The sequence below is a fragment of the Eucalyptus grandis genome, chromosome 11 (genome assembly GCF_016545825.1).
Source record: "Eucalyptus grandis isolate ANBG69807.140 chromosome 11, ASM1654582v1, whole genome shotgun sequence".
Lineage (NCBI taxonomy): Eukaryota > Viridiplantae > Streptophyta > Magnoliopsida > Myrtales > Myrtaceae > Eucalyptus > Eucalyptus grandis.
The window spans coordinates 43,189,486-43,215,915 of record NC_052622.1 but is presented as its reverse complement, the minus strand read 5'-3'; the positions used below and the strand labels follow the sequence as shown (position 1 = coordinate 43,215,915).

The 26,430-nt window shown below is 38.5% G+C and overlaps 2 protein-coding genes across 2 annotated transcripts; both read right to left on the bottom strand.

Moving 5' to 3' along the window:
- Nucleotides 1-3,073: 3,073 nt before the first annotated feature.
- On the bottom strand, nt 3,074-8,552 carry LOC104427664 (probable metal-nicotianamine transporter YSL7). The gene is given in 8 exon segments (XM_018865337.2): nt 3,074-3,876; nt 3,878-4,410; nt 4,491-4,680; nt 4,813-4,947; nt 5,029-5,126; nt 5,297-5,460; nt 7,616-8,086; nt 8,203-8,552. Coding segments are annotated over 7 exon segments (2,118 nt in total). The 5' UTR covers nt 8,046-8,086; nt 8,203-8,552; the 3' UTR covers nt 3,074-3,308.
- Nucleotides 8,553-14,688: 6,136 nt separating this feature from the next.
- LOC104425877 (probable metal-nicotianamine transporter YSL7) lies at nt 14,689-19,006 on the bottom strand. The gene is made up of 6 exons (XM_010038724.3): nt 18,430-19,006; nt 17,053-17,216; nt 16,758-16,855; nt 16,542-16,676; nt 16,220-16,409; nt 14,689-16,141 (listed from the first exon to the last, which is right to left on the bottom strand). The coding sequence occupies exons 1-6, from the start codon at nt 18,878-18,880 to the stop codon at nt 15,035-15,037; spliced, it is 2,145 nt and encodes a 714-aa protein (XP_010037026.2). The 5' UTR covers nt 18,881-19,006; the 3' UTR covers nt 14,689-15,034.
- Between the last annotated feature and the right edge of the window lie 7,424 nt (nt 19,007-26,430).

The following is a 26,430-nucleotide window of genomic DNA, read 5'->3' as shown; positions in this document are numbered from 1 at the left end:
TTAAGAATGCTGCAAATTCATTATTGGTTAACTATGATAGCCAAGCAGTAATAGCGTACACTAAAGATTCAAAGTATCATGGCAAGATCAAACATATAGATATTAAGTATAATTTTATCAAAGATATGATTGCACGAAAAGATGTGTTGTTGGGGGAATCAAGCAACAATTCACCACAAACTAAACTCAATTTAGGATCAATTTCTCTACTAAAACTAAATCGAAAAAAATCAACTTAGTTCCATCAATAACGAGCCATATATAACCTTGGAATAAGCAAATATAATGCCAAATTGATAAGGAAATAAAGCCAACAACACCATCAATGATTTAATGCGAAAACCTAATGCGGAAAAAAATCACAAACCACCCAAAAACTTTTACTAATCACTAAGAATAGTATGATACATAAAGTAATCTTCTCTAATTATACATTAGAGGCTTAACATCAATATTATAATCACATTTTCTTATCATAAAGATAGATATAAATGAGATAATAAAATCCCAACCATAATTGGAGATTTTAGAGGAGATTTCCAATGAATGAAAAGCTCTCGGTCTCATAAATAATATACTCAAATTTGAGCCAATTTCATTGAGGCTTGGCTTTTGAATCGGAGTCGCAAAATTTTAGTCCCTTTTCCCTCTTTCTCCATGCTCTCTTCAGTGAGTGCCCTTTTGTGGGTACTCTCCGCTTCTCTCCCCTCTCGGGCTCATCAATCGTAGGAAGCAATTCTTTGTCCCTTTTACTTTTTGACTTCGGCTTCTTTTTGTTTTCTTTTAGTTTATGTTTTAGTTGGGCCCCCATGAAGGTGGACCCAGCCAACAGGGGGAGACATTGAAGGGTCCATTTCCGATAGGAGCAAGAATCGAGCGAATGCTACAAGAACAGCAGACGTCTCCGTCTCGATGCAAACGGAGTGTCCTGTCGTATCGCTTTCTTGATCGTGTTTGCCTGCTGATGGGGACAACATGGATGGGAATGACAGGTCGGGGATTCACATTTTTGACCTTGTTGAAATCCGGATCTTAGTGAAAACAGGGAATTTTGAATTATCGAAACCATTCTTGAGGTCGGAATCAATGAAATGGAAAGACGGTCTTGGTTTCAAGAGGGGGCTATGTATCGTGACTTGCAAGAGGATCGAGCGGTCAAGGAAAAGAGAATCCTGATCAAAGGTTACGTGTTACCCTGTGAATCTTGATCCTAATAAAGAAGTCATGATTCGAGTTGCATAAGTCCAATTTTAGGTAGAGCTAGGACCCCAATTGCAACTTCTCATGTTTAAGGGATCTTGTACAGAATGGGTAACTCGTTTGACTACAAAGTAAGGCAAACTAAATTCCCGAAAAACCAAGACCCAATAAAACTAGTCACCTGCTGCCTTAGCCACTTTTTGGGCCGCGAGATTTAATTATGCTTGGTGGAATAAATCTTGGAAGGAAAACTTGCTTTGGGCAATCAAATCTCTCTCAGGACCTTCCTTCCGCTCTTTTCTTGCTCACTTTGCATTTGCTGCTTTATGCAACATCACTTGGAAGGAGTGTAACAATATACGGTTCCAGGGTAGACCTCCTTCCCTTTTGGCCATGAACAGGTTATAAACGACAAAGCCTTGTCTTTCCATCAAGTTCCTCCCACTGTGGCTAATAGGAGATTGTTGCAAAGCTGGTCGCTCAACCCCTCCATTTTGGCGAGCTGATCACCTTATTAGTCGACTGGTTTTTTTAGTAGGGGTTTTTCCTCTCTCGTTAGCTCGGAGGTTCTTCGGATCATTTGCTGAAGACGGAAGCTTTGCTTCGTCCTCTCGTCGTCACCCTCCTCCCGGCTTCCGAGATGCCCTTCATTACCAATCTTAAAGCTGTGCTTGGTTTCTTTTGTTGGTAGTGCTTCCTCATTGCTATTTGTGTTGGTTTAGACTTGCTAGTTTTGTGCCGTTGTTTCGCTTTTTTTCCTTCCCTTGCCCTTGGCATGGTTTCCTTTTACCTTGACCCTCTTCCACTCACTCTGACTTGTTGTCTTCATGAGTGCAAGTTTCTAGGATTGAATTTTTGCTGTATAACTATATATAGTTCTTTTGGTTTAAAGTCAATATATAAATCTTACCTTTCACCAAAAATAAATAAATAAATAAAACTAGTCATGTCAATTACCTTGTATGACTCGTTTTTCAACTCGTTGGGTTTTCTAAGACTAAAAACAGATGCGGAGGCTTAACTTAGAAGAAACTCAAAAAAATGAAATCATGGAGCGTATTCTCAAACCTCTTCGATTGAATGAAAGTGCTTTTTACGACCCCACCCCCTCCCCCTCCCCCCCAAAACAACTCTTTTGTTCCAGTATTTATTCTCTCTACATGCTTATTGAGTTTATCCTTTATCTACCAGTCGAAATGCTGCCATAAAATGGAAAAAATATAGAAGCTTACAATATAAATGGAGCATAAATTAGAGGAAGTGGAGTTATGATCAAAATGAAAAGAGAAAATTTGTTGTAAAATGGAGTTTGTTTCCTTAGTCAAATGAGCCATGTAGAGTGATGCTCCATATGTTAGGATTGGCTTACTTAATTGATATCTAATCTGACAAATTACAAAACGTATAATATTCATGTTTTGTCGATGTACAAAATAACTTTATATAATTCTGACCTTTTGTGTCGCCATCATTCTAAGCACAATCAAGAGAATCATGAATTAATAATTACGACCCTATAAGAGGTGCTTTTGTTCTTGTGTACATCCGTTTTATCGTCATGTCGGTTTGGAACTACATCATTCTTAATCGCACTTAAGTAATTTGTTTAATTTAGTTTACGACGATAGCACCCACAGTCGTTTTATTTCTCATATTCGAAGACTAAAAGCTAGAGTTTGGACCAATGGCAGACACAAGTTCCTCTAATATTTCCTACCGTTTGGGGACAGTGTGTATTCAAACTATTCCAAGAAAAGAAGAGGGTAAGGGCTTAGCTGTTCAATCTTCCCTGGAGTTTCGTTTTGTCAAGGGCAGTGCTTGTATATTATAATTGGCTAATGCTAGAAATGTGGATTCTATAAGGCATGAAGAAAAGCACCAAAGATAGTATCATATACATTTATTACCATAGGACACTTTTTCCCCCACCCAGTTGGGTTACATTATACGGAGTAATTTCGCAGCTCCTAGTTGCTACTATGACTGATTCACAGAGACTTTGTGAGATTGCAAGAAAAACGAGAAGGTAGAGCAGATCATGACGTACATCTAGAGACTTGCGAAGTGCTCAAGATTTCATGCCATCTTTGTGCATTTAAACTGCCGGACTAAGACCCCAGGAAGGTGTCAACTCTCTTGTTCGTGGCTCGTGATAAGAACTTCATGCAAATTGGTGGATTAACCCCTGCCAAAGCGAGTATTGAGCTAGCCAATGTCCATATGCCATCCCCACATATTAGACCTGAAGCTACCGCTGGCCCAAACGCGTCGGCCTTGGCTTTGTCAATTTTCTCCCAAATGAATAGGATTAAGCTACCGACGCACATATCGATGGCAAAGTATGGCCCTATGTAGAAGGGTATTGCCATAGCCATTGGCAGTGGGATGAAACGGGCCCACTTCTTACCAAGTAAGTCCCTGAACCCATTTATGATCATGGCAGCAGCGAAAAAACAGTAGCAGAGCGTGAGGCAGTGTTCGGGCAAGGAAGAGAAGCCTTCCACTCCAAGTTCAGCCATGCTGCGATAAACAATTCCGTTGGGGACAGGATATTCACTTCCTGGGAGTCCAAGATCCTTAAATGCCTTGTAGAAAAGCCAAAAGACGCAGGGAGAGATAACGCAGCCCATGGCGGTACCAATCACCCGACTCACAAACATGGACCGTGGTGAAGCCGGGTCGATAGCTTGTCTTGAAGTCCCGAGTCAGTCCGAGGTCAGACACAATATTCATCATGACTCCACAGGCAGCTAAACCAGCAAGAATTCCACCATGTGAGGCACCGGCCCATGCCCCAATCATGAAGATGGTGAGCTTCCCATAGGTCGAGGGAAGAGACCAATCGGTGAGCCCACAGCCATAGGCATTGCAGAAACCCAAGGTTGGAGCAAAGAGATAGATGACTAAAATGTAATACCATTTGAGTTGGGGGAATATGTGCGGAAGAGTAGCTGTGGATATGGCTGCCATTGTGACATACCCTGCAACTGCAAACCATGTCGGGATTTGATCTTTTAGGAAAAGCTGTGTCCGTCGTTGGTCATCATAAGATACTTGAGGGTTATCAAGAGAGGAACCATTTGCAAAGGGGAGGACATGGGTCATTTCTCTATCTCGGAGCTGATGGTACAAGTCAAAGAGCGTTCGACCAAGCACCTTGAAGAAGTTGTAGAGCCCATCACCCAATATCATGGCAATGGCAATGAAAACCTAACAAATTGGTATTATAAGATTAGAGGATAAATAAAAGACAAGCAAACTTGCACATTTGCATGTATATCTTGACTTGCCTTATAACCTTGAAGTCCGCGCATACTGGTTGGGCTTTCCTCTGCAGGATACCAATGTCCCTTTCTGGTTTCTATTAGAGGCCACATTAAACCCCAGGATAGAATTCCTCCTAGTAGCACTGAGATATTTATAATGTATGGGCAAATCATCCCAACTCCAACATATGTTGCGGAGAAATCAAAGTAAAACCTTCACGTTATCCATGTAAGAGAGTCAGCTAATAGCTTTGCTTATTAAAGTGCATGACATCGAAGTAAAGGCCAACTTACAACCCAAAACTAGTTGCAGACTGTAAAGTGGAAGTTTGTTAAGCTTATGCACCTGTTTTGGAAAGCCTTAAGCCCCAAACTAGGGAAGTTTGCAAAACCACAATCATCTTCAGCTTTGTAGAACCATTGGAAAAAGCCCCACAAGAAGCTGAAGGAGAAGAACTTTCCCAATGCTTTCACTTGTTTCCTTCAGGAGAAAAATTAAAGCCGATGAGAACCAACATATTGACAAACAAATGAGAAGGCTTTCCAGCTTATAGTGTCTTACTTAGCTAGCTTGGCCCCTTCAGGTGTGTGGAAACTATTTATAAGATGAGCAGTTGCCGTGCCGCTAGGATACGTTAATTTGAAGTCAATAATCATAATCTGAAACCAGAGAAGGGCAAGCATGAGTGAATCTAAACGGTACATGCAAGCCCCACACGTTTGGTTTTCTCATGGTGAAAGAGAATCTTTTCAAGTGCAGTGTATCATGGGGATTAATTGGCAATCACTATAATTGCCACAGAAAAAAACATGCAACATGCAAAGAATACCTTTCGGAGAGGCACCACAGCAAAGAGGCCAAGGAAACTGACAACAAATAGAAAACCAATCATCCACAGCAGTGATGGATTTTTGTAAACATGAGCACTCTGCGTATCCTTTGATTGATTAGCAACTCGCTCATTCATTGCAAAGAGATAACTCCCGAAACCTCCTGCTCATATAAAATCACAGAGCACCACATTTTTCAGCAAATAGCTCTAGCTATTCATCCAAAAATGATACGCAAGTTTACATCTCTTATAATTACTTTCTTCCAAGAAAAGTTTAATCAGATTCAAAGAGATTATTATTGGATCGAAAGTCACTGTTATATCTAACACGCGACAAAGGGAGGTCAATGACTAAAAGCAGACCACTTCAGTTGAATAAATATTCCATATGAAACAGAAGCAAGAGCCTATCTATCTTTTTTGTTGAGAGAAGCAGACGTTTAATTACTACTTTCCAGTCAAAATATTTCTCTTTCTTTTCCAGCTGAAATACTTTTCAAGCAACTGAAACGACAGTAAACACATGACAATAAACTGGGAAAACGAATTGAATTGAACAAGCGGTGGTCTGCCCCAAAGAAAAAGAAGCAGTGGTGACAATAGGCAAACTCGCTATGTGCAACTGATTTTATTTGGAGATGGTTAGCGAATGAGCTTGCACTCAAACTTAGGAGAGGTTCCTTCATTTTTGCATAGTTGCATACATAAATCTGAATTATCAACTTCAAAAGAATACATGAACATTATCTCTGCATACCTCTTGAGCTCATTGGCATTGGTTATCATAGAATATGTTCCAAGAAACACATGACCTCAAATATGCACATGAAATTAGTGTACTGACTATTCAATATAGTTATGGCCAAATGCCCTACTTTGTGTTGTTTACATAGAAACAGCCATCCTACATGTCATCTGTGTATATGCAGAGCAGTTCAATTAGAATCCATGAGATTGACATTTTTCTGGGTAACCGGCGTTTCTGTGCAAAAGAGGCAATCCTTCCTTTGGACTTAAGAATTTTGGCGTTCCCGGAACCTTTACACCTCCATAAATTTCCCGAGTAAAATAACAGCGCTCCCAATAGACAGAAGTTCCATAATGACAGGATAAAATTGGTGGATTAGCATTTAAAATTCTCTTTTCGTCATCTAATTATGAATGCTTCCAAATTTTTCTGGCTCCAAAAATCAGCGTCTACAGAGCTGCAAGGGCCGTGCCGCTTTCAAAGGCTCTAAATTGTGGACTAAGAAGCAGTTCAGCTTGAGCATCATTCACGGTGGACCCCGATCTAGATAAAAGGATAGCCACAGCCTGAGGGAATCTTGACTGCTGACTCGTAGACTTTTATAATTTTATTCCATTGCTGAAGACACCAAGGAGGAAAACTTAGAAAATTCTATGCCCATATCCTAAAACTCTGAAAATACCCATATATGAATCCTAATTGATTCTCCACTGAACAGTCGATGAAGTAGGACCAGCTCAAGAAAAGAAGGGAAAAAAAAAAATGAAAGACGACACCAGAAATTCGCATGTGTTGATTCCATTGAAACCCAGGATTCCTTCCTCAATTCAGCATAGGCTCAAGTGCAAGATGGTGCTGTTGGAAATTTCTTATAATATTGGCTTATATTAATTAATTAATTTTATATTTTAAATAATCGGATTAATGAATATTCAAATATTTGTTAAACCTTAAGTGAATTTATTGAACTGAGTTTTAGCATATATTAATGACGAGGCTAGTTGAGCAATAAAGTGTAGCAATAGTGTTTAATTGAAACCCGTAATAGGAGGAGCCCATTTGACACACTATTGATTAGGGTTTGCTAAATCCTCTCTCTAGCCTATAAAATAGTAGGTTCTATCTATCAATTACTTAATCCTATAAAAAAAAACTGCTCTACTAAAATAGGTTATTGAGAGGAAGATCTTTGCATTCTAATAGATTTCTTCAAATGAAGTAATGGCTTAAACATATATGTTTTAATTTCGTTGTACTTATTAATTTTGGTATTTTATAGTCATATATTGATCCGATTGTTCTTGATTAATTAATTATTTATGTGAATAATTTTTTACAGGTGCTTGTTCTGGTTGTGGTTACAGTGATGACTTTGGGCAATTCACTAGACCGGAGGATAGAACAACTTAGGAGAAGCCAAAAGGTACGTAAGGGTAAGAAATCATGTACGCTTAGTTTCAATTATAAATGACAGAGAGCAAGTCAGCAGACAAAGCTGCTAAAGCAGAGCACTTCACAGTTCGCGCTATCTCAAATTGCAGCCAAGAGTGAAAGACGAGCCAACGTACCGCTGAAAGCGATGCCGGAGGACGCCACCACGCAGGTCTGGATCACCGTGTTCTCCTGCCGCGTGAAGGGGACCCGGAGCAGCCCGGACTTTTCCAGGACCTTGGTCCACGTCTTGACGAAGAAGAACCCAAGGAGCCCCGCCGAGACGTTCAGCGACGGGATGATGCCCGTCATGAGGTTCAGCTTCATGACGATGACGGCGAACATGACGCTCAGTGCGAAGCTCACCACAAACGCCCTGAACGTCAGCTGTCTCCTCCACGACGGCACCCCCTGGCCCTCGAAGATCCTCTCCACCAACAGACCGTTGTTCTCGTCCTCCCAGCTCCAGCTCTGGCTCCCACTCCCACCCTTCTTCACCTTCGCCTCGGATTCCGGATTCATCCGATTCTCATCCTCCGACAACGAGCGGTCGCTTCTCTCTGCCATCTCCAATTCGTCTTTGCCGAGGGCCGTTCCCTGCCTGACTTCTGCGACGATGATCAGAGCGCCGTATCAATGCGAAACAAACATGGCGAATTTAAAGAGCTGTTCGACCTGCTACTAGCTAAAAGCTCGCACTGACACCTCGTCGTCGCCTGCTTACCTCAAATGAGGCCGAGACGACGGAAATGACGAACGGCCTGAGAAGGACGGATTTTAACGGCGTTTCTTGCTGATGCAACTGGATGATGAGTACAAATTTGGGAGTTTCGACCCGCCCACTCCTGGAGGCCAATCGCAACGGTCACTTTCTCCCGCGCGGGTAAAATATCTAGAAACGCTCCATTGAGAGTTTAGATTAGATTAGACTAGTTTGATGCTAAAAAAATTGTGAATATTTCAATACGACTCTCGTTAAAGAAAAAAAAAAGGGTTGCGCTGCAAAGACTGACGATCCCTTTGAGCACATTGACCGGGCACCCAACCTGTACGACATGGGGAGCATACTCTTTTTGGTCGATCGAATTCATCGATTTGGACGGCTCAAGATCATCAAATCCACACGGTTCCCGCGTTTATAGTAATCTAATGAGAATCTGGGGAATGAATCGGGTGGGTTAAAATATCTGCATTTTGGCCTTTCGTTATGTTCGTTTCGTGATTGATGTTAACTCGTAGGGTAATCACAGGGCTTTAATCAAACAATCGTTTGAGAGTTTGGAATAGTCAATTGTCTAGAGGGAGGCTACATCGAAGTCACAACGTGCCAGAGATGACTCAATCAACCTGCGGCCAAAAGAATAAAAACCCAAAAAAGAAAGAAAGAAAGAAAAGAAGATACACCAAAGTTTTTTCAATTCTCCTAACGTTATATTCTTTTTGCAAAAGATTTCACAATTCTTTCATTTACAGAAAAATACTGCCAAAAAAAAAAAAAAACTCAAATTATACTCACTTTGACATAAATATCCTGAACTTTTTTTGTATTGCCAAAAACCATAAACTTGAACAATGTGACACAAATTGTGACATCCGGAAATTCCATGATTCGATTATAATATTTAAGATTAATTTCCATAACTAGATTTCCATTAAGTTGATAGATTTCGCCGTGTACATTAGTGGTGTAATATGGCAATACTTAACTCGTCACTGTATTATTTATGGAATAGGGCCGATATGTTTTGAAATTCGCATTTGATGATTTTAAGATTCAAATATATTGAATTGAGATTTTTCCTAATTTTTAATGTCTTTCATTGATGATTTTAGTGGACTAAAAATATTTTATAGCTGTACTTTGGTTTGAGATATTGAACTTGGTAGTTTTGACATCATGCATAATATCATTAATTTTAACTCTAGTTCATTGATGCATTGGTGATTCTTGCGCATACTTGGCCGAGGACCTCATCTTGATTTCCATTAAAATATTTTCTCGTGACTAATTCTTTTGGGCTAAGTGTATCCTAGCTAGCCACATAGGAGTCATTTGAAGCTCATTCATTAAAGCACTTACCTTTTAGCTAAAGTTTAAAATTTCTTTTAACCTTAATTAATCATTACTCTTTCTCTATAACTATTGGGAACTCTTAAAAAATTTTATTGCCTTGTTCGAATGAGGAAAACCATGGCAAGCTTTTGCTTTCCAAAAGTAAAGGTTCCACTTCCTTAACTTTTAACCACCAACTCACTTCTTTAAGTTTTCGTTTTCGAAAACCCACAAATAGAACTGGAGGTCCCACACTCAAATTAATTAAAGTCTATGTCTCAACCTTTTAAGTCTGAACGAGGTAAATCTTTTAATTTCATACTTCCGCCAATAGATTTTGTCATTTTTAAAATTAAACATTGTTGGTTTTCGATTTTGTTTAGTTCTTTTGGGCCAAGTGTATCCTAGCTAACCTTATTGGGGTCATCGGAAACTCATTCATTGAAGCACTCGCCTTTTAGCCAAAGTTTAAAATTTCTTTTGACCTTGATTAATCATTACTCTTTTTTGATAACTATTGAGAACTCTTTAAAAACTTTCTTGCCTTGGTCATATGAGGAAACCATGACAAGCGTGCGCTTTCAAAAGTAGAGATTCCACTTGATGAACTTTCAACCATCCACTAACTTCTTCAAGCTTTCACCGTCAAAACCCCACAAATAAAAACGAAGGTCCCACACTCAATTTAATCAAAGTTACTGTCTCAACCTTTTGAATCTGAACAAGGTAAGTCATTTAATTTCACTACTTCCTACCAATAGATTTTGTCGTTTTTAAAATTAAACATTGTTGATTTTCGATTTTGTTTAGTTCTTTTGGGCCAAGTGTATCCTAGCTAACCTTATTGGGGTCATTTGAAGCTCATTCATTGAAGCACTCGCCTTTTAGCCAAAGTTTAAATTTCTTTTAACCTTGATTAATCATTAGTCTTTCTTGATAACTATTGAGAACTCTTTAAAAATTTTCTTGCCCTTATCGTATGAGGAAAACCATGACAAGCATTTCCTTTCCCAAAGTAGAGATTCCACTTCAACTTTCAATCACCCATTCACTTTTTCCCGCTTTCGTTTTCAAAAACCTACAAGTAGAAACAGAGGTCCCATACTTGAATTAATCAAAGTTTCTATCTCGATCTTTTGAATCTGGACAAGGTAAATCTTTAATTTCACCACTTCCTACCAACATATTATGTCGTTTTTAAAATTACACATTGTTGATTTTCAGTTTTGCTTAGTTCTTTTAGGCTGAGTGTATCCTAGCTAACCTTATAGGGGTTATCTGTCCTCATTTATTGAAGCACTCACCTTTTAGCCAAAGTTTAAAATTTCTTTTAACCTTGATTAATCATTGTTTTTTTCTTGATAACTATTGAGAACTCTTTAAAGAATTTCTTGCCTTGATTATATGAGGAAAATTAACATAGGCGTTCGCTTTCCAGAAGTAGAGGTTCCACTTCATTAACTTTCAACCACCCACTCACTTCTTCAAGTTTTCATTTTTGAAAACCCACTAGTAGAAACAGATGTCCCATACTCAAATTAATCAAAGTTTCTATCTCAACCTTTTGAGTACGAACGAGGTAAATCTTTTAATTTCACTACTTCTTAACAATAGATTCTGTCATTTTTAAAATTAACCATTGGCGATTTTTGGTTTTTGGTTAGTTATTTTGGGCAAGTGTATCCTAGCTAACCTTATAGGAGTCATTTGAAGCTCATTAATTAAAGCACTCACCTTTTACCCAAAGTTTAAAATTTCTTTTAACCTTGATTAATCATTACACTTTGTGATAACTATCGAGAACACTTTAAAAATTTTCTTGCTTAGTTGTATCAACAAAACCATGGCAAGCTTTCGACTTTCAAAAGTAGAGGTTTCACTTCATTAATATTGGATCACCCACTCACTTCTTCAAGCTTTTGTTTTCAAAAACCCACAAATGGAAACAGAGATCCCACACTTGAAATAATTAAAGTTTCCGTTTCAACCTTTTGAGTTTTCATTGCTTCCCACCAACTTTTGTCGTTTTAAAATTAAGCATTGTTGAATTTCAGTTTTGTTTATTTTGCTTAGGGGTGATTTAAAGCTCTGAGTCTGAAGTCAATTTCAAGGTAAGTGAAAATTTTACGCATTAAGTTAATTTAATTTACTTAATACTTTTAACTTGGTTGGTTAATCTATGTAGTCTTGGTATGCAATAATAGTTCCACTTCTGTCATTTATTCGGATTCACATTCGGACTCACTTCCTAACTATATTCATTTATTTGTTCAAATTTACATTCATACTCACATTCTAAATATGTTCATTTAGTTGTTCAGATTTATGTCCAAACTCACTTCGATTTTGTGAGTCAATGAGTTGAACTCTCTGTTGTTGGATGGTAGCGAAAAGAATCATGGCCATTGAAAAAAAATTGGTCTCTTGTAAGTTTCAACTCGTCCACTCCTTTATACCAATCCCAACGGTCAATATCCCCTACGTGGGTCAATTTCTAGAAATGCTCTATCGAGAGATTCAATGCTCAAAAAATCGCAGATTTTATTTCAATTCGACACTCGTTAAAAAGAAAAAAAAAAGAGTAATCATGCCGGAAAGACTAACGATCCCTTAAGCACACCGATCGGATGCATGACCCGAATGACATGAGGGGCATCGAAACTTGTCGTCACAACTGCATTGATAGATAACCTTAGGCTCTCTTCAGCCAATCGAATTCGTTGATGCGGATGGCTCAAGATCGTCAAACACACACAGTTCCACCGTTTTTAGTATCTAATGCGAATCTGAGGAATGAATCACGGAGCTTTAATCGACATTCATTTGAGATTTTGGACTAATCAATTTTGTGGAGTGAGGCAAGAGACTTGTCACATCGGACCAAGCACATAGGCCATCAACATGCAGCCAAAAGAAGAACAACAACCAAAAGAATATACACCAAAGTTTTTTGAATTCTTCTGTTGCCATATTCTTTTTGCGCAATTTTCATGATTCTTTCATTTAAAGGTAAACACAACAAAGAAACCTAAACTATAGTCACTGTAACATAAATAGTCTTAACTTTTTTGACATCACAAAAATTCTAAACTTGTTCATTGTAATGTAAATACCCCAACTTTTTTTGTATCACGAGAAAAATTATATATATATATATATATTTTGATTCACACACACACATATCTTCTATTTTGATTCCATCCAAGGTATATTTGTCACTTCGAGGTTTTTTATGATGGAAATTGGAGTATTTATGTCACGGTGATCATATTTTGATATTTTTTCTTATAGTAATCATTCATTTAATTCAAAACATTGCATTCGCCCCAAATTACGTAGCCAACAGAGAACAAACAACCATTAGAATAATTTAAAAAGAGCAAGTGATTTTTAGGCAGCTAGATATTTTTTGATAATCCAAGCACGAGTCATAATCTGGTCCACTTCAAGGGCATGACACGCTACTTGGGCTTGGGGAACCATTCACTCGTCGTTTTTGCCCGAAAGACGGTCATTTCTAAACTTGTCTATGGTGACACAAATATTCATAACTTTTTTTTTTATCACGAAAAAAATCATATATGCCCTCTATTTCAGTTCCATCTAATGTATATCCATCACACCGTGTCAGTTTTTTTTATGACGCTAAAAAAACTCAAAGGTATTTGCGTCACAATGAGTAAGTTTAAAAAATTCGGGCTTGACATAATTTATAATTTTTTTATGGTAGTAATCGTTCATTTTATTCAGAAAATCACATTCATCCCAAGCTACTTGGCCAGCAAAAAACAAACCACGACTGGTACTTTCAAAACGGAAGGTGATTTTCAGGCAGCTGGATGTTTTTGGACAATCCGAACGCGAGTCGTAATTCAGTTCGCTCCGAAGTGCACGACACGCTGCTTGGACCTTGGGGAATACTCACTCGTCCTTTATGTGGAAAAAAAGGTCATCGCGAGAGTCTCCATTGGTGGAGAGACATCGGAGGGTCCATTTCCGATATATAGCAAGAATCGAACGAAGACAATAACAGCGGAGGGTCCATTTCCGATATATAGCAAGAATCGAACGAAGACAAGAACAGCGGACGTATGAACATCGATCGTGAATTTTCAATGCCTTCTTCATTGGAACTGGGAGATTCAGTGTACAGAACGATTCTTAACCATCTCCATCTCGATGCAAACAGAGACTGTCCCGTCGTATCGTTTTCTTGATTGTATAGCCTGCTGATGGGGACGAGAAGTCGAAGGATTTACATTTCTGACCTTGCTGAAATCGGATCTACGTGAAAACAGGGAATTTTTTAACTATCCAAACCACTCTTAAGGCCGGAATCGATGGAATGGAAAGATGGTCTTGGTTTCAAGAGGGGGCTTTGCATCATGACTTGCAAGAGGGTCGAGCGGTCAGGGAAAAGAGAACCCTGATCAAAGGTTACGTGTTACCCCCTGTGAATCCCGATCCTGATAAAAGAGACCGTGATTCAAGTGGCATAAGTCCAAGACTCATGTTCAAGGAATCGCGTACCGAGGGGGTAACTCGTTTGGCAACAGAGTAAGGCAGAATGAATTAACGAAAAAGACAGGGTCCGATACAACGGGTCACGATGGGTTGCTTGAATGACTCGTATTTCAACTCGCTTGGTCTTCTAAGACTAAAAGCAGATGCGGAGGCTTAATTGAGAAGACACTCAAAATTTCAAAACCGAGATTGTGCTCTTCTACTCTCCTATTTTCACCGATCTCTCGCTTGTAGGTAGCTTGCTTTCGCATTTGGAATTGCCGGATCTATTTCCAGTTCCTGCAGCAAGTCGAGGCGTTCGTGCCGTTCCCTCTTCAGTCGCCATTTCTCTTGACGCAAGTCTTCGAGTTGAGTCGTGCTCCCCTCTCGCTGCTGTTCTCAACGCTAGTGAACCGCAAAGTTACGGTCGACTATTTTTCTTCATTCAACGATACTAAAAACCGAAGTCATTGTCTCCTTCAACTAGAAAAGAAGATAGAGAAATCGGAAAATTTTAAAACTACATCATTCTTAATTGCACTTAAGTAATTTGTTTAATTTAGTTTACGACAATAGCACCCAGAGTCATTTTGTTTCTCATATCCGAAGACTAAAAACTATAATTTGGACCATTGGCAGACACAGACTCTAATATTTCCTACCAACTGTCTGGGGACAGTGTGTATTCAACTATTCCAAGAAAAGAAGAGGGTAGTAGCAGTTCAATCTTCCCTAGAGTTTCATATTATCAATGGTAATACGTGAAAATTATAATTGGCTACTGCCAGAATGTGGATTCTATAAGGCATGAAGAGAAGCACCGAAGACAGTTGGGTTACATACAAGAGCAGTTTCGCAGCTCCTAGCTGCTACGAGTGCTTCACTGGGATTTTGGGAGATTGCAGGAAAAACAGGAAGATAGAGCAGATCATGACGTCCATCTAGAGACTTGCGATGTGCTTGAGATTTCACGCCATCTTCATGAGTCTAAACTGCAGGACTAAGATCCCAGGAAGGCATCGACTCTCTTGTTCGCGGCTCTTGATAGGAACTTCATGCAAATTGGTGGATTAACCCTTGCCAAAGCGAGTATTGAGCTAGGCAATGTCCATATGCCATCCCCACAAATCAGACCTGAGGCTACCGCTGGCCCAAATGCATCAGCCTTGGTTTTGTTGATTTTCTCCCAGATGAACAGGATTAGGCTACCAACGCACATATCGATGGCAAAGTATGGCCCTATGTAGAAGGGTATTGCCATAGCCATTGGCAGCGGGATGAAACGGGCCCACTTCTTACCGACTAAATCCCTGAACCCATTTATGATCATGGCAGCCGCAAAAAAACCGTAGCAGAGCATGAGGCAGTGTTTGGGCAAGGAAGAGAAGCCTTCCACCCCAAGTTCGGCCATGCTGCGATAAACAGTTCCGAAGGGGACAGGATATTCACTTCCTGGGAGTCCAAGATCCTTAAAGGCCTTGTAGAAAAGCCAAAAGACGCAGGGAGAGATAACACAGCCCATGGCAGTACCGATCACCTGACTCACGAACATGGACCGCGGTGAAGCCAGGGTCAGATAGCCTGTCTTGAAGTCTTGAGTCAGGTCCGAGGCTGTAGATACAATATTCATCATGACCCCACAGGCAGCTAAACCAGCAAGAATTCCACCATGTGAGGCACCGGCCCATGTCCCAATTACGAAGATGGCAAGCTTCCCATAAGTCGAGGCAAGAGACCAGTCGGTGAGCCCACAGCCATAGGCATTGCAGAAACCCAAGGTTGGAGCGAAGAGATAGATGACTAGGATGTAATACCATTTGAGTTGGGGGAACATGTGTGGAAGAGTAGCTGTGGATATGGCTGCTATTGCGACATACCCTGCAACTGCAAACCATGTAGGGATTTGATCTTTTAGGAAAAGCTGTGTCCGTCGTTGGTCATCGTAAGACACTTGAGGGTTCTCAGGAGAGGAACCATTCGCAATGGGGAGAACATGACTCATTTCTCTGTCTCGGAGATGATGGTACAGGCCAGAGAGCGTTCTGCCAAGCACCTTGAAGAAGTTGTAGAGCCCATCACCCAATATCGTGGCAATGGCAATGAAAACCTGACAAATTGGTTGTAAGATTAGAGGATAAAGAAAAGACAAACAAACTTGCACATTTGCATGTATATCTTGACTTGCCTTATAACCTTGAAGTCCGCGCATGCTGGTTGGGCTTGCCTCTGCAGGATACCAATGTCCCTTTCTGGTTTCTATTAGAGGCCACATTAAACCCCAGGATAGAATTCCTCCTAGTAGCACTGAGATATTTATGATGTATGGGCAAATCATCCCAACTCCAACATATGTTGCGGAGAAATCAAAGTAAAACCTTCACGTTATCCATGTAAGAGAGTCAGCTAATAGCTTTGCTTATTAAAGTGCATGACATCGAAATAAAGGCCAGCTTACAGCACAAAAGTAGTTGCAGACTGTAAAGTTGAAGTTTGTTAAGCTTATGCACCTGTTTTGGAAAGCCTTAAGCCCCAAAGTGGGGAAGTTTGTAAAACCACAACCATCTCCTGCTGTGTAGAACCATTGGAAAAAACCCCATAAGAAGCTGAAGGAAAAGAACTTTCCCAATGCCTTCACTTGTTTCCTTCAGGAGAAAAATTAAAGCCAATGAGAGCCAACATATTGACACACTAACGAGAAGGCATTCCAGCTTATAGCGTCTTACTTAGCCAGCTTGGCTCCTTGAGGTGTGTGGAAACTATTTATAAGATGAGCAGTTGCCGTGCCGCTAGGATATGTTAACTTGAAGTCAATAATCATAATCTGAAACAAGAGAAAGGCAAGCGTGAGTGAAGTACTTGAAACAGTACATGGAAGCCCCCACAGTTTGATTCCTTATGGCCAAAGAGAATCTTTTCAAGTGAAGTGTATTGTGGAGATTAATTGGAAATTACTATAATTTGAACGACATTTTCAAGGGCAAGTGCTACAGAAAAAAACATGCAACGTGCAAAGAGTACCTTTCGGAGAGGCACCACAGCAAAGAGGCCTAGGAAACTGACAACAAATAGAAAACCAATCATCCACGCCAGTGATGGGTTTTTGAAAACATGAGCGCTCTGCGGATCCGTTGATTGACCAGCAACCCGCGCACTCATTGCAAAGAGATAACTCCCGAAACCTCCTGCTCATACAAAATCACAGAGCAACACATTTTCCAGTAAATAGCTCTAGCTATTCATCTAAAAACAATACGCAAGTTTACGTCTCTTATAATTACTTTCTTCAATCAAATTCAGAGAGATTATTATTGGATAGAAAGTCGCCCTTATTTCTAACACGTGATAAAGGGAGGTTAATGACGAAAGACAGACCACTTTAGTCGAATAGATGTTCCATATGAAACAGAAGAAGAGCCTTTTTATCATTTTTGTTGAGAGAAGCAGAGGTTTATAGTACTTTCCAGTCAAATATTTTTCTTTCTTTTCCAGCTGAAATACATTTCAAGCAACTGAAACAACGGTAAACCATGACAATAAAGTGGGAAAATGAATTGAATTGAACAGGCAGTGGTCTGGCCCAAAAGGAAAAGAAGCAGTGGTGACAATAGGTAGGTAAATTCGCTATCGGCAACTGACTTTTTTTGGAGATTGTTAGCAAACGAGCATGGACTCAAACTTAGGGGAGGTTCCTTCATTTTTGCATAGTTGCATCCATACATCTGAATGATAACTTCAAAGGATTAAATGAGCATTATTGCTGCATGCCCCTTGAGCTCATTGGCATTGGTTATCACAGAATATGTTCCAAGAAACACATGACCTCAGATATGCACATGAAATTGGTGTGCTGACTATTCAATATGGTTATGGCCAAATACCCTACTTTGTGTTGTTTATATAGAAACAACCCTTCTACATGCCATCTGTGGATATGCAGTACAGTTCATTTAGAGTCCATGAGACTAACATTTTTCTAAGCGACCGGTGTTCCTGTGCAAAAGAGGTCATAAAAGGGGACTCTTAAATCAATGGGCAAACTTTTAGGTCTGTCTCATTTAAGTTTCTTGCTGTCTTGAGCGCAAATTGTTCATGTACAGTTTGTTATATGTAACTTATTCCGAAATAGAGAAATTGTACAAAACAGTGAAACAAAATATAAGCATTATTAGACAAGACCTTTTATAACGATCCAGTGGTTCTGTTGTCATTCCATTCAATCAGTTTTTTTCCTTCAACAGCTTGAGAAGAGATATAAAGATATCATATAAAACAATCCAGCCTCTTCGATTACAAGCGACAAAGAGCATGTCAGCAGACATTAACTGCTAAAACAGAGCACTTCACAGTTCGCGGTATCTCAAACTGCAGCTAAGAGTGAAAGACGAGCCAACATACCACTGAAAGCGATGCCGGAGGAAGCCACCACGCAGGTCTGGATCACCGTGTTCTCCTGCCGCGTGAAGGGGACCTGGAGCAGCCCGGACTTGTCCAGGACCTTGGTCCACGTCTTGACGAAGAAGAACCCAAGGAGCCCCGCCGAGACGTTCAGCGATGGGATAATGCCCGCCGTGAGGTTCAGCTTCATGACGATGAAGGCGAACATGATGCTCAGCATGAAGCTCACCGCAAACGCCCTGAACGTCAGCTGCCTCCCCCACGACGGCACCGCCTGGCCCTCGAAGATCCTCTCCACTGACAGGCCGTTGCTCTCGTCCTCCCCCCTCCGGCTCCGGCTCCCACCCTTCTTCTTCTCTGCCTCGGAATCCGGATTCATCCGGTTCTCATCCTCCGACAACGAGCGGTCGCTTCTCTCCGCCATCTCTGATTCGTCTTTGCCGAGGACCATTCTCCGCCTGACTTCTACGACGATGATCAGAGCGTCGGATCAATGCGAAACAAACACAGCGAATTCAAAGAGCTTTTCGACCTGCTACTTGCTAAAACTCGCTTGTCTCGCCATCCACTTCACTTCGGTCGGTTTACCATTTCTACTTCCCGCGTTCCCACCGCAACAGCGACATCTCGTCGTGGCCTGCTTACCTCAAATGAGACTGAGACGACGGAAACGACGAACTGTCCGAAAAGGACAGATTTTGACGGCGTTTCTTGCTGGTGCCATGTGAGTTTCAACCCGCCCGTTCCTTCATACCAAATCGCAACGGTCGGTTTCTCCCATGCGCGGGTAAAAATCTCCAGAAATGCTCCATCTTGACTCGATATTACATTAGATTAGATTAGATTAGATTAGTAGGATGCTCAAAAAGTTGCAGATTTTATTTCAATTTGACAATTATTTGAAAAGAAAAAAATTCGGTCCCGCAGCAAAGACTGATGATCCCTTCGAGCACATTGATCAGATGCGCGACCCAAACCACATAGGAGCGTAGATCAAATTCGTTAATTTGGACAGCTGAAGATCTTCAAATTCACGCGGTTCCCATGTTTACAGTAATCTAATGTGGATCTGGGGAATGAATCGGGTGGGCTAAAATATTTGCATTTTGGCCTTGCGTTTTGTTCGTTTCGTGATTGATGTGACTTGCAGATTAATGACATGGCTTTAATCAACATTCATTTGAGATTTTGGACTAATCAATTGTCTAGAGTGAGGCTAGATCATTGTCACAACGTAATAAAGATGGCTTCATCAACCTGCGGCCAAAAGAAGGAAAACAAAAGGAGAGAGAATATACACCAAAGTATTTTCAATTCTTCTACCGCTATATTCTTTCTGCGGACTTTTCACGAACTTTCATTTAGGGGCAAATATTACAAAAAAAAAAAAACCCTCAAATAATACCCAATATAATATAAATATCACAAATTGTTTGTTTTTTTTTTTTTTTTTTTTTTTTTGCTGGAGGAACCGCTTTGGCCAAGAGCGTATCACTTAAAACCCTAAACTTTAATAGTATGACACAAATTGTGACATTCGGAAATTCCCATGATTCGATAATAATATTTAAGGTTAATTTCCACAACTAGATCGCCAAGAGTCTAAGATGTTAAGGTTAAGTTGATAAATTATGACATGTACATTAATGGTGTAGGACGACGATACTTAACTTGTCACCATATTTATTTATAGAGTAGAGCCGGTGTGCTCTGAAATTCATATTTAATGATATTCAAGATTCAAATCTATGGAATTGGAATTTTTCTAATTTTTAATGTCTTTCATTGATGACTTTAGTGGACTCAAAAAATTTTACACCTATACTTTGGTTTGAGATATTGAACTCGGTAGCTTTGACATCATGCATAATTTCGTCAATTAATGCATTGGTGATTCATGCACATACTTGGCCGAAGAAGAGGACCCCATCTTCATTTCTATCATAGGAGTCATTTGAAGCTTATTGACCGAAGCACTTACGTTTTAGCTAAAGTTTAAAATTTCTTTTAACCTTGATGAATCATTACTCCAGAGAACTCTTAAATATTTTCTTGCCTTGGTCATATGAGGAAAACCATGGCAAGCTTTCGCTTTCCAAAAGTTGAGGTTCCACTTCATTAAATGTCAACCACCCACTCACGTCTTCAAACTTTCATTTTCAAAAAGCCACAAATGAAAACAGAGGTCCCACACTCAAATTAATCAAATACTTGAATTAATCAAAGTTTTTGTCTCAACCTTTTAAGTCTGAATGAGATAAGTCATTTAATTTCACTACTTCATGCCAACAGATTCTACCATTTTTAAAATTAAACATTGTTGATTTTCGGTTTTGTTTAGTTTGCTTAAAGGTGATTTAAAGCTCCGAGTCTGAAGTCACTTTCAAGGTAAGCGAAAACTCTAGATATTAAGTTGGCTTAATCTACTTAAATATATATATAGTATACACCAAAGTTTTTCCAATTCTTCTATAGTTATATTCTTTTCGCGAAATTTTTACAATTTTTTTATTTAAGGGAAAATACCATAAAAACTATAAAAAAAATACCATGAAAAAACCTAAATTATTTTCACTATGATATATATATCCCAAACTTTTTTTATGTCACAAAAATCGTAAAGTTGCCAACTTTAACACAAATATCCCCAATTTTCTTGTATCACGAAAAAATTGAAGTATTTATATCACAATAATCATAATTTGAGATTTTTTGTAGTAGTAATCATTCATTTAATACAAAATATCACATTTGTCCCAAGTTACATTGCCAGCTAAAAACAGATTACTATTGGTTTTTTTTTTTTTTAATAAAGAGCAGGTTATTTTCAAGCAGCTGTATATTTTTGAACAGTCCAAACACGAGTCTTACTCCAGTTTGCTTCGAAGGGCATGACACGCTAAAAGCTTGCAGCGACTCCCCGTCGTGGCCTGCTTACCTCAAATGAGGCCGAGACGACGGAAATGACGAACGGCCTGAGAAGGACGGATTTTAACGGCGTTTCTTGCTGCTGACTGGATGATGAGTACAACTTTGGGAGTTTCGACCCGCCCACTCCTGGAGGCCAATCGCAACGGTCACTTTCTCCCGCGTGGGTAAAATATCTAGAAACGCTCCATTGAGAGTTTAGATTAGATTAGACTAGTTTGATGCTAAAAAAATTGTGAATATTTCAGTACGACGCTCGTTAAAGAAAAAAAAAGGTTGCGCTGCAAAGACTGACGATCCCTTTGAGCACATTGACCGGACACCCAACCTGTACGACATGGGGAGCATACTCTCTTTGGTCGATCGAATTCATCGATTTGGACGGCTCAAGATCATCAAATCCACACGGTTCCCGCGTTTATAGTAATCTAATGAAAATCTGGGGAATGAATCGGGTGGGTTAAAATATCTGCATTTTGGCCTTTTGCTATGTTCGTTTCGTGATTGATGTTAACTTGTAGGGTAATCACAGGGCTTTAATCAAACAATCGTTTGAGAGTTTGGAATAGTCAATTGTCTAGAGGGAGGCTACAAAGAAAGAAAGAAAGAAAGAAAAGAAGATACACCAAAGTTTTTTCAATTCTCCTAACGTTATATTCTTTTTTGCAAAAGATTTCACAATTCTTTCATTTACAGAAAAATACCGCCAAAAAAAAAAAACTCAAATTATACTCACTTTGACATAAATATCCTGAACTTTTTTTGTATTGCCAAAAACCATAAACTTGAACAATGTGACACACATTGTGACATCCGGAAATTCTCATGATTCGATTATAATATTTAAGATTAATTTCCATAACTAGATTTCCATTAAGTTGATAGATTTCGCTGCGTACATTAGTGGTGTAATATGGCAATACTTAACTCGTCACCGTATTATTTATGGAATAGGGCCGATATGTTTTGAAATTCACATTTGATGATATTTAAAATTCAAATATATTGAATTGAGATTTTTCCTAATTTTTAATGTCTTTCATTGATGATTTTAGTGGACTAAAAATATTTTATAGCTGTACTTTGGTTTGAGATATTGAACTGGGTAGCTTTGACATCATGCATAATATCATTAATTTTAACTCTAGTTCATTGATGCGTTGGTGATTCTTGCGCATACTTGGCCGAGGACCTCATCTTGATTTCCATTAAAATATTTTCTCGTGACTAATTCTTTTGAGCTAAGTGTATCCTAGCTAGCCACATAGGAGTCATTTGAAGCTCATTCATTAAAGCACTTACCTTTTAGCTAAAGTTTAAAATTTCTTTTAACCTTAATCAATCATTACTCTTTCTCTACAAGAAGTGAGTTGGTGGTTAAAAGTTAATGAAGTGAGTTGGTGGTTAAAATTTTATCGCCTTGTTCGTATGAGGAAAACCATGGCAAGCTTTTGCTTTCCAGAAGTAGAGGTTCCACTTCATTAACTTTTAACCACCAACTCACTTCTTTAATTTTTCCTTTTAAGTCTGAACGAGGTAAATCTTTTAATTTCATACTTTTGCCAATAGATTTTGTCATTTTTAAAATTAAACATTGTTGGTTTTCGATTTTGTTTAGTTCTTTTGGGCCAAGTGTATCCTAGCTAACCTTATTGGGGTCATTGGAAACTCATTCATTGAAGCACTCGCCTTTTGGCCAAAGTTTAAAATTTCTTTTGACCTTGATTAATCATTACTCTTTTTTGATAACTATTGAGAACTCTTTAAAAAATTTCTTGCCTTGGTCATATGAGGAAAACCATGACAAGCGTGCGCTTTCCAAAAGTAGAGATTCCACTTGATGAACTTTCAACCACCCACTAACTTCTTCAAGCTTTCGCCGTAAAAAACCCACGAATAAAAACGAAGGTCCCACACTCAAATTAATCAAAGTTACTGTCTCAACCTTTTGAATCTGAACAAGGTAAGTCATTTAATTTCACTACTTCCTACCAATAGATTTTGTCGTTTTTAAAATTAAACATTGTTGAATTTTTAAAATTAAACATTGTTGATTTTCGATTTTGTTTAGTTCTTTTGGGCCAAGTGTATCCTAGCTAACCTTATTGGGGTCATTTGAAGCTCATTCATTGAAGCACTCGCCTTTTAGCCAAAGTTTAAATTTCTTTTAACCTTGATTAATCATTAGTCTTTCTTGATAACTATTGAGAACTCTTTAAAAATTTTCTTGCCCTTATCGTATGAGGAAAACCATGACAAGCATTTCCTTTCCCAAAGTAGAGATTCCACTTCAACTTTCAATCACCCATTCACTTTTTCCCTTTCGTTTTCAAAAACCTACAAGTAGAAACAGAGGTCCCATACTTGAATTAATCAAAGTTTCTATCTCAATCTCTTGAGTCTAGACAAGGTAAATCTTTAATTTCACCACTTCCTACCAACAGATTCTGTCGTTTTTAAAATTACACATTGTTGATTTTCGGTTTTGCTTAGTTCTTTTAGGCCAAGTGTATCCTAGCTAACCTTATAGGGGTTATATGTCCTCATTCATTGAAGCACTCACCTTTTAGCCAAAGTTTAAAATTTCTTTTAACCTTGATTAATCATTGCTTTTTCTTGACAACTATTGAGAACTCTTTAAAAAATTTCTTGCCTTGATTATATGAGGAAAACTAACACAGACGTTCGCTTTCCAAAAGTAGAGGTTCCACTTCATTAACTTTCAACCACCCACTCACTTCTTCAAGTTTTCATTTTTGAAAACCCACTAGTAGAAACAGATGTCCCATACTCGAATTAATCAAAGTTTCTATCTCAACCTTTTGAGTATGAACGAGGTAAATCTTTTAATTTCAATACTTCTTAACAATAGATTCTTTCATTTTTAAAATTAACCATTGGTGATTTTTGGTTTTTGGTTAGTTATTTTGGGCAAGTGTATCCTAGCTAACCTTATAGGAGTAATTTGAAGCTCATTCATTATAGCACTCACCTTTTACCCAAAGTTCAAAATTTCTTTTAACCTTGATTAATCATTACACTTTGTGATAACTATCGAGAACACTTTAAAATTTTTCTTGCCTTAGTTGTATCAACAAAACCATGGCAAGCTTTCGACTTTCAAAAGTAGAGGTTTCACTTCATTAATATTGGATCACCCACTCACTTCTTCAAGCTTTTGTTTTCAAAAACCCACAAATGGAAACAGAGATCCCACAAATTAATTAAAGTTTCCGTTTCAACCTTTTGAGTTTTCATTGCTTCCCACCAACTTTTTTCGTTTTAAAATTAAGCATTGTTGAATTTCAGTTTTGTTTATTTTGCTTAGGGGTGATTTAAAGCTCTGAGTCTGAAGTCAATTTCAAGGTAAGTGAAAATTTTACACATTAAGTTAATTTAATCTACTTAATACTTTTAACTTGGTTGGTTGATCTATGTAGTCTTGGTATGCAATAATAGTTCCACTTCTGTCATTTATTCGGACTCACTTCCTAACTATATTCATTTATTTGTTTAAATTCACATTCATACTCACATTCTAAATATGTTCATTTAGTTGTTCAGATTTACGTCCAAACTCACTTCGATTTTGTGAGTCAATGAGTTGAACACTCTGTCGTTCGATGGCAGCGAAAAGAATCATGGCCATTGAAAAAAAAAAATTGGTCTCTTGTGAGTTTCAACTCACCCAATCCTTTATACCAATCGCAATGGTCGATATCCCCTGCATGGGTCAATTTCTAGAAATGCTCTATCGAGAGATTCGATGCTCAAAAAATCGCAGATTTTATTTCAATTCAACACTCGTTAAAAAGAAAAAAAGAAGAAGATCAATCATGCCGGAAAGACTAACGACCCCTTAAGCACACCGATCGGATGCATGACCCGAATGACATGAGGGGCATCGAAACTTGTCGTCGCAACTGCATTGATAGATAACCTTAGGCTCTCTTCAACCAATCGAATTCGTTGATGCGGATGGCTCAAGATCGTCAAACACACATGGTTCCACCATTTTTAGTATCTAATGCGAATCTGGGGAATGAATCACGGAGCTTTAATCGACATTCATTTGAGATTTTGGACTAATCAATTTTGTGGAGTGAGGCAAGAGACTTGTCACTTCGGACCAAGCACATATGCCATCAACATGCAGCCAAAAGAAGAAAAACAACCAAAAGAATATACACCAAAGTTTTTTGAATTCTTCTGTTGCCATATTCTTTTGGGTTAATACCCTGAAAAACCCTAAACTGGTACACTGGTGACAAATTTACCCCAAACTATTTTTTTGACCACCAAAAACCCTAAACTAGTATGCCTTTGACAAATTTACCCCAAACCGGTACACTTTTGACAAATTTACCCTTTGTTAGTTTTCATTAAATTTATTGTCAAATTATTAAGTCAAATGACACGTGACAATTGACTGGTATACCAATTTGAGATTTTACGCTCTATTTGTCACAATTTACAATTTTTTTGATTTTTTTGTGATATTAATCCAATTTAGCGGATGGTATATTTATCACAAATTTACCAATTTAGGATTTTTTGCGGTCGAATAAATTAGTTTGGGGTAAATTTGTCATAAATGTATTAGTTTATGGTTTTTTATGGTCAGTCGGGGTAAATTTGTCACAAGTGTACCAGTTTGGGGTTTTTCATGGTAAAAAAATAGTTTAAGGTAAATATGTCACAGATGTACCAGTTTGGGGTTTTTTAGGGTATTAACCCTATTCTTTTTGCGCAATTTTCATGATTCTTTCATTTAAAGGTAAACACAACAAAGAAACCTAAACTATAGTCATTGTAACATAAATACTCTTAACTTTTTTGACATCACAAAAATTCTAAACTTGTTCATTATAATGTAAATACCCCAACTTTTTTTGTATCACGAGAAAAATTATATATATATCTTCTATTTTGATTCCATCCAAGGTATATTTGTCACTTCAAGGTTTTTTATGATGGAAATTGGAGTATTTATGTCACGGTGATCATATTTTGATATTTTTTTCTTATAGTAATCATTCATTTAATTCAAAACATTGCATTCGCCCCAAATTA

Bases quoted from the DNA above. Each gene is read 5' to 3' on its own strand.
- LOC104425877 (XM_010038724.3), bottom strand. From the start codon at position 18,880: ATGGTCCTCGGCAAAGACGAATCAGAGATGGCGGAGAGAAGCGACCGC. The intron at 17,217-18,429 runs GTATGTTGGCTC...TTGTATGAGCAG, and splicing joins CTCCGGCATCGCTTTCAGTG to GAGGTTTCGGGAGTTATCTC. The intron at 16,142-16,219 runs GCAAGTCAAGAT...CCAATTTGTCAG, and splicing joins GCGGACTTCAAGGTTATAAG to GTTTTCATTGCCATTGCCAC.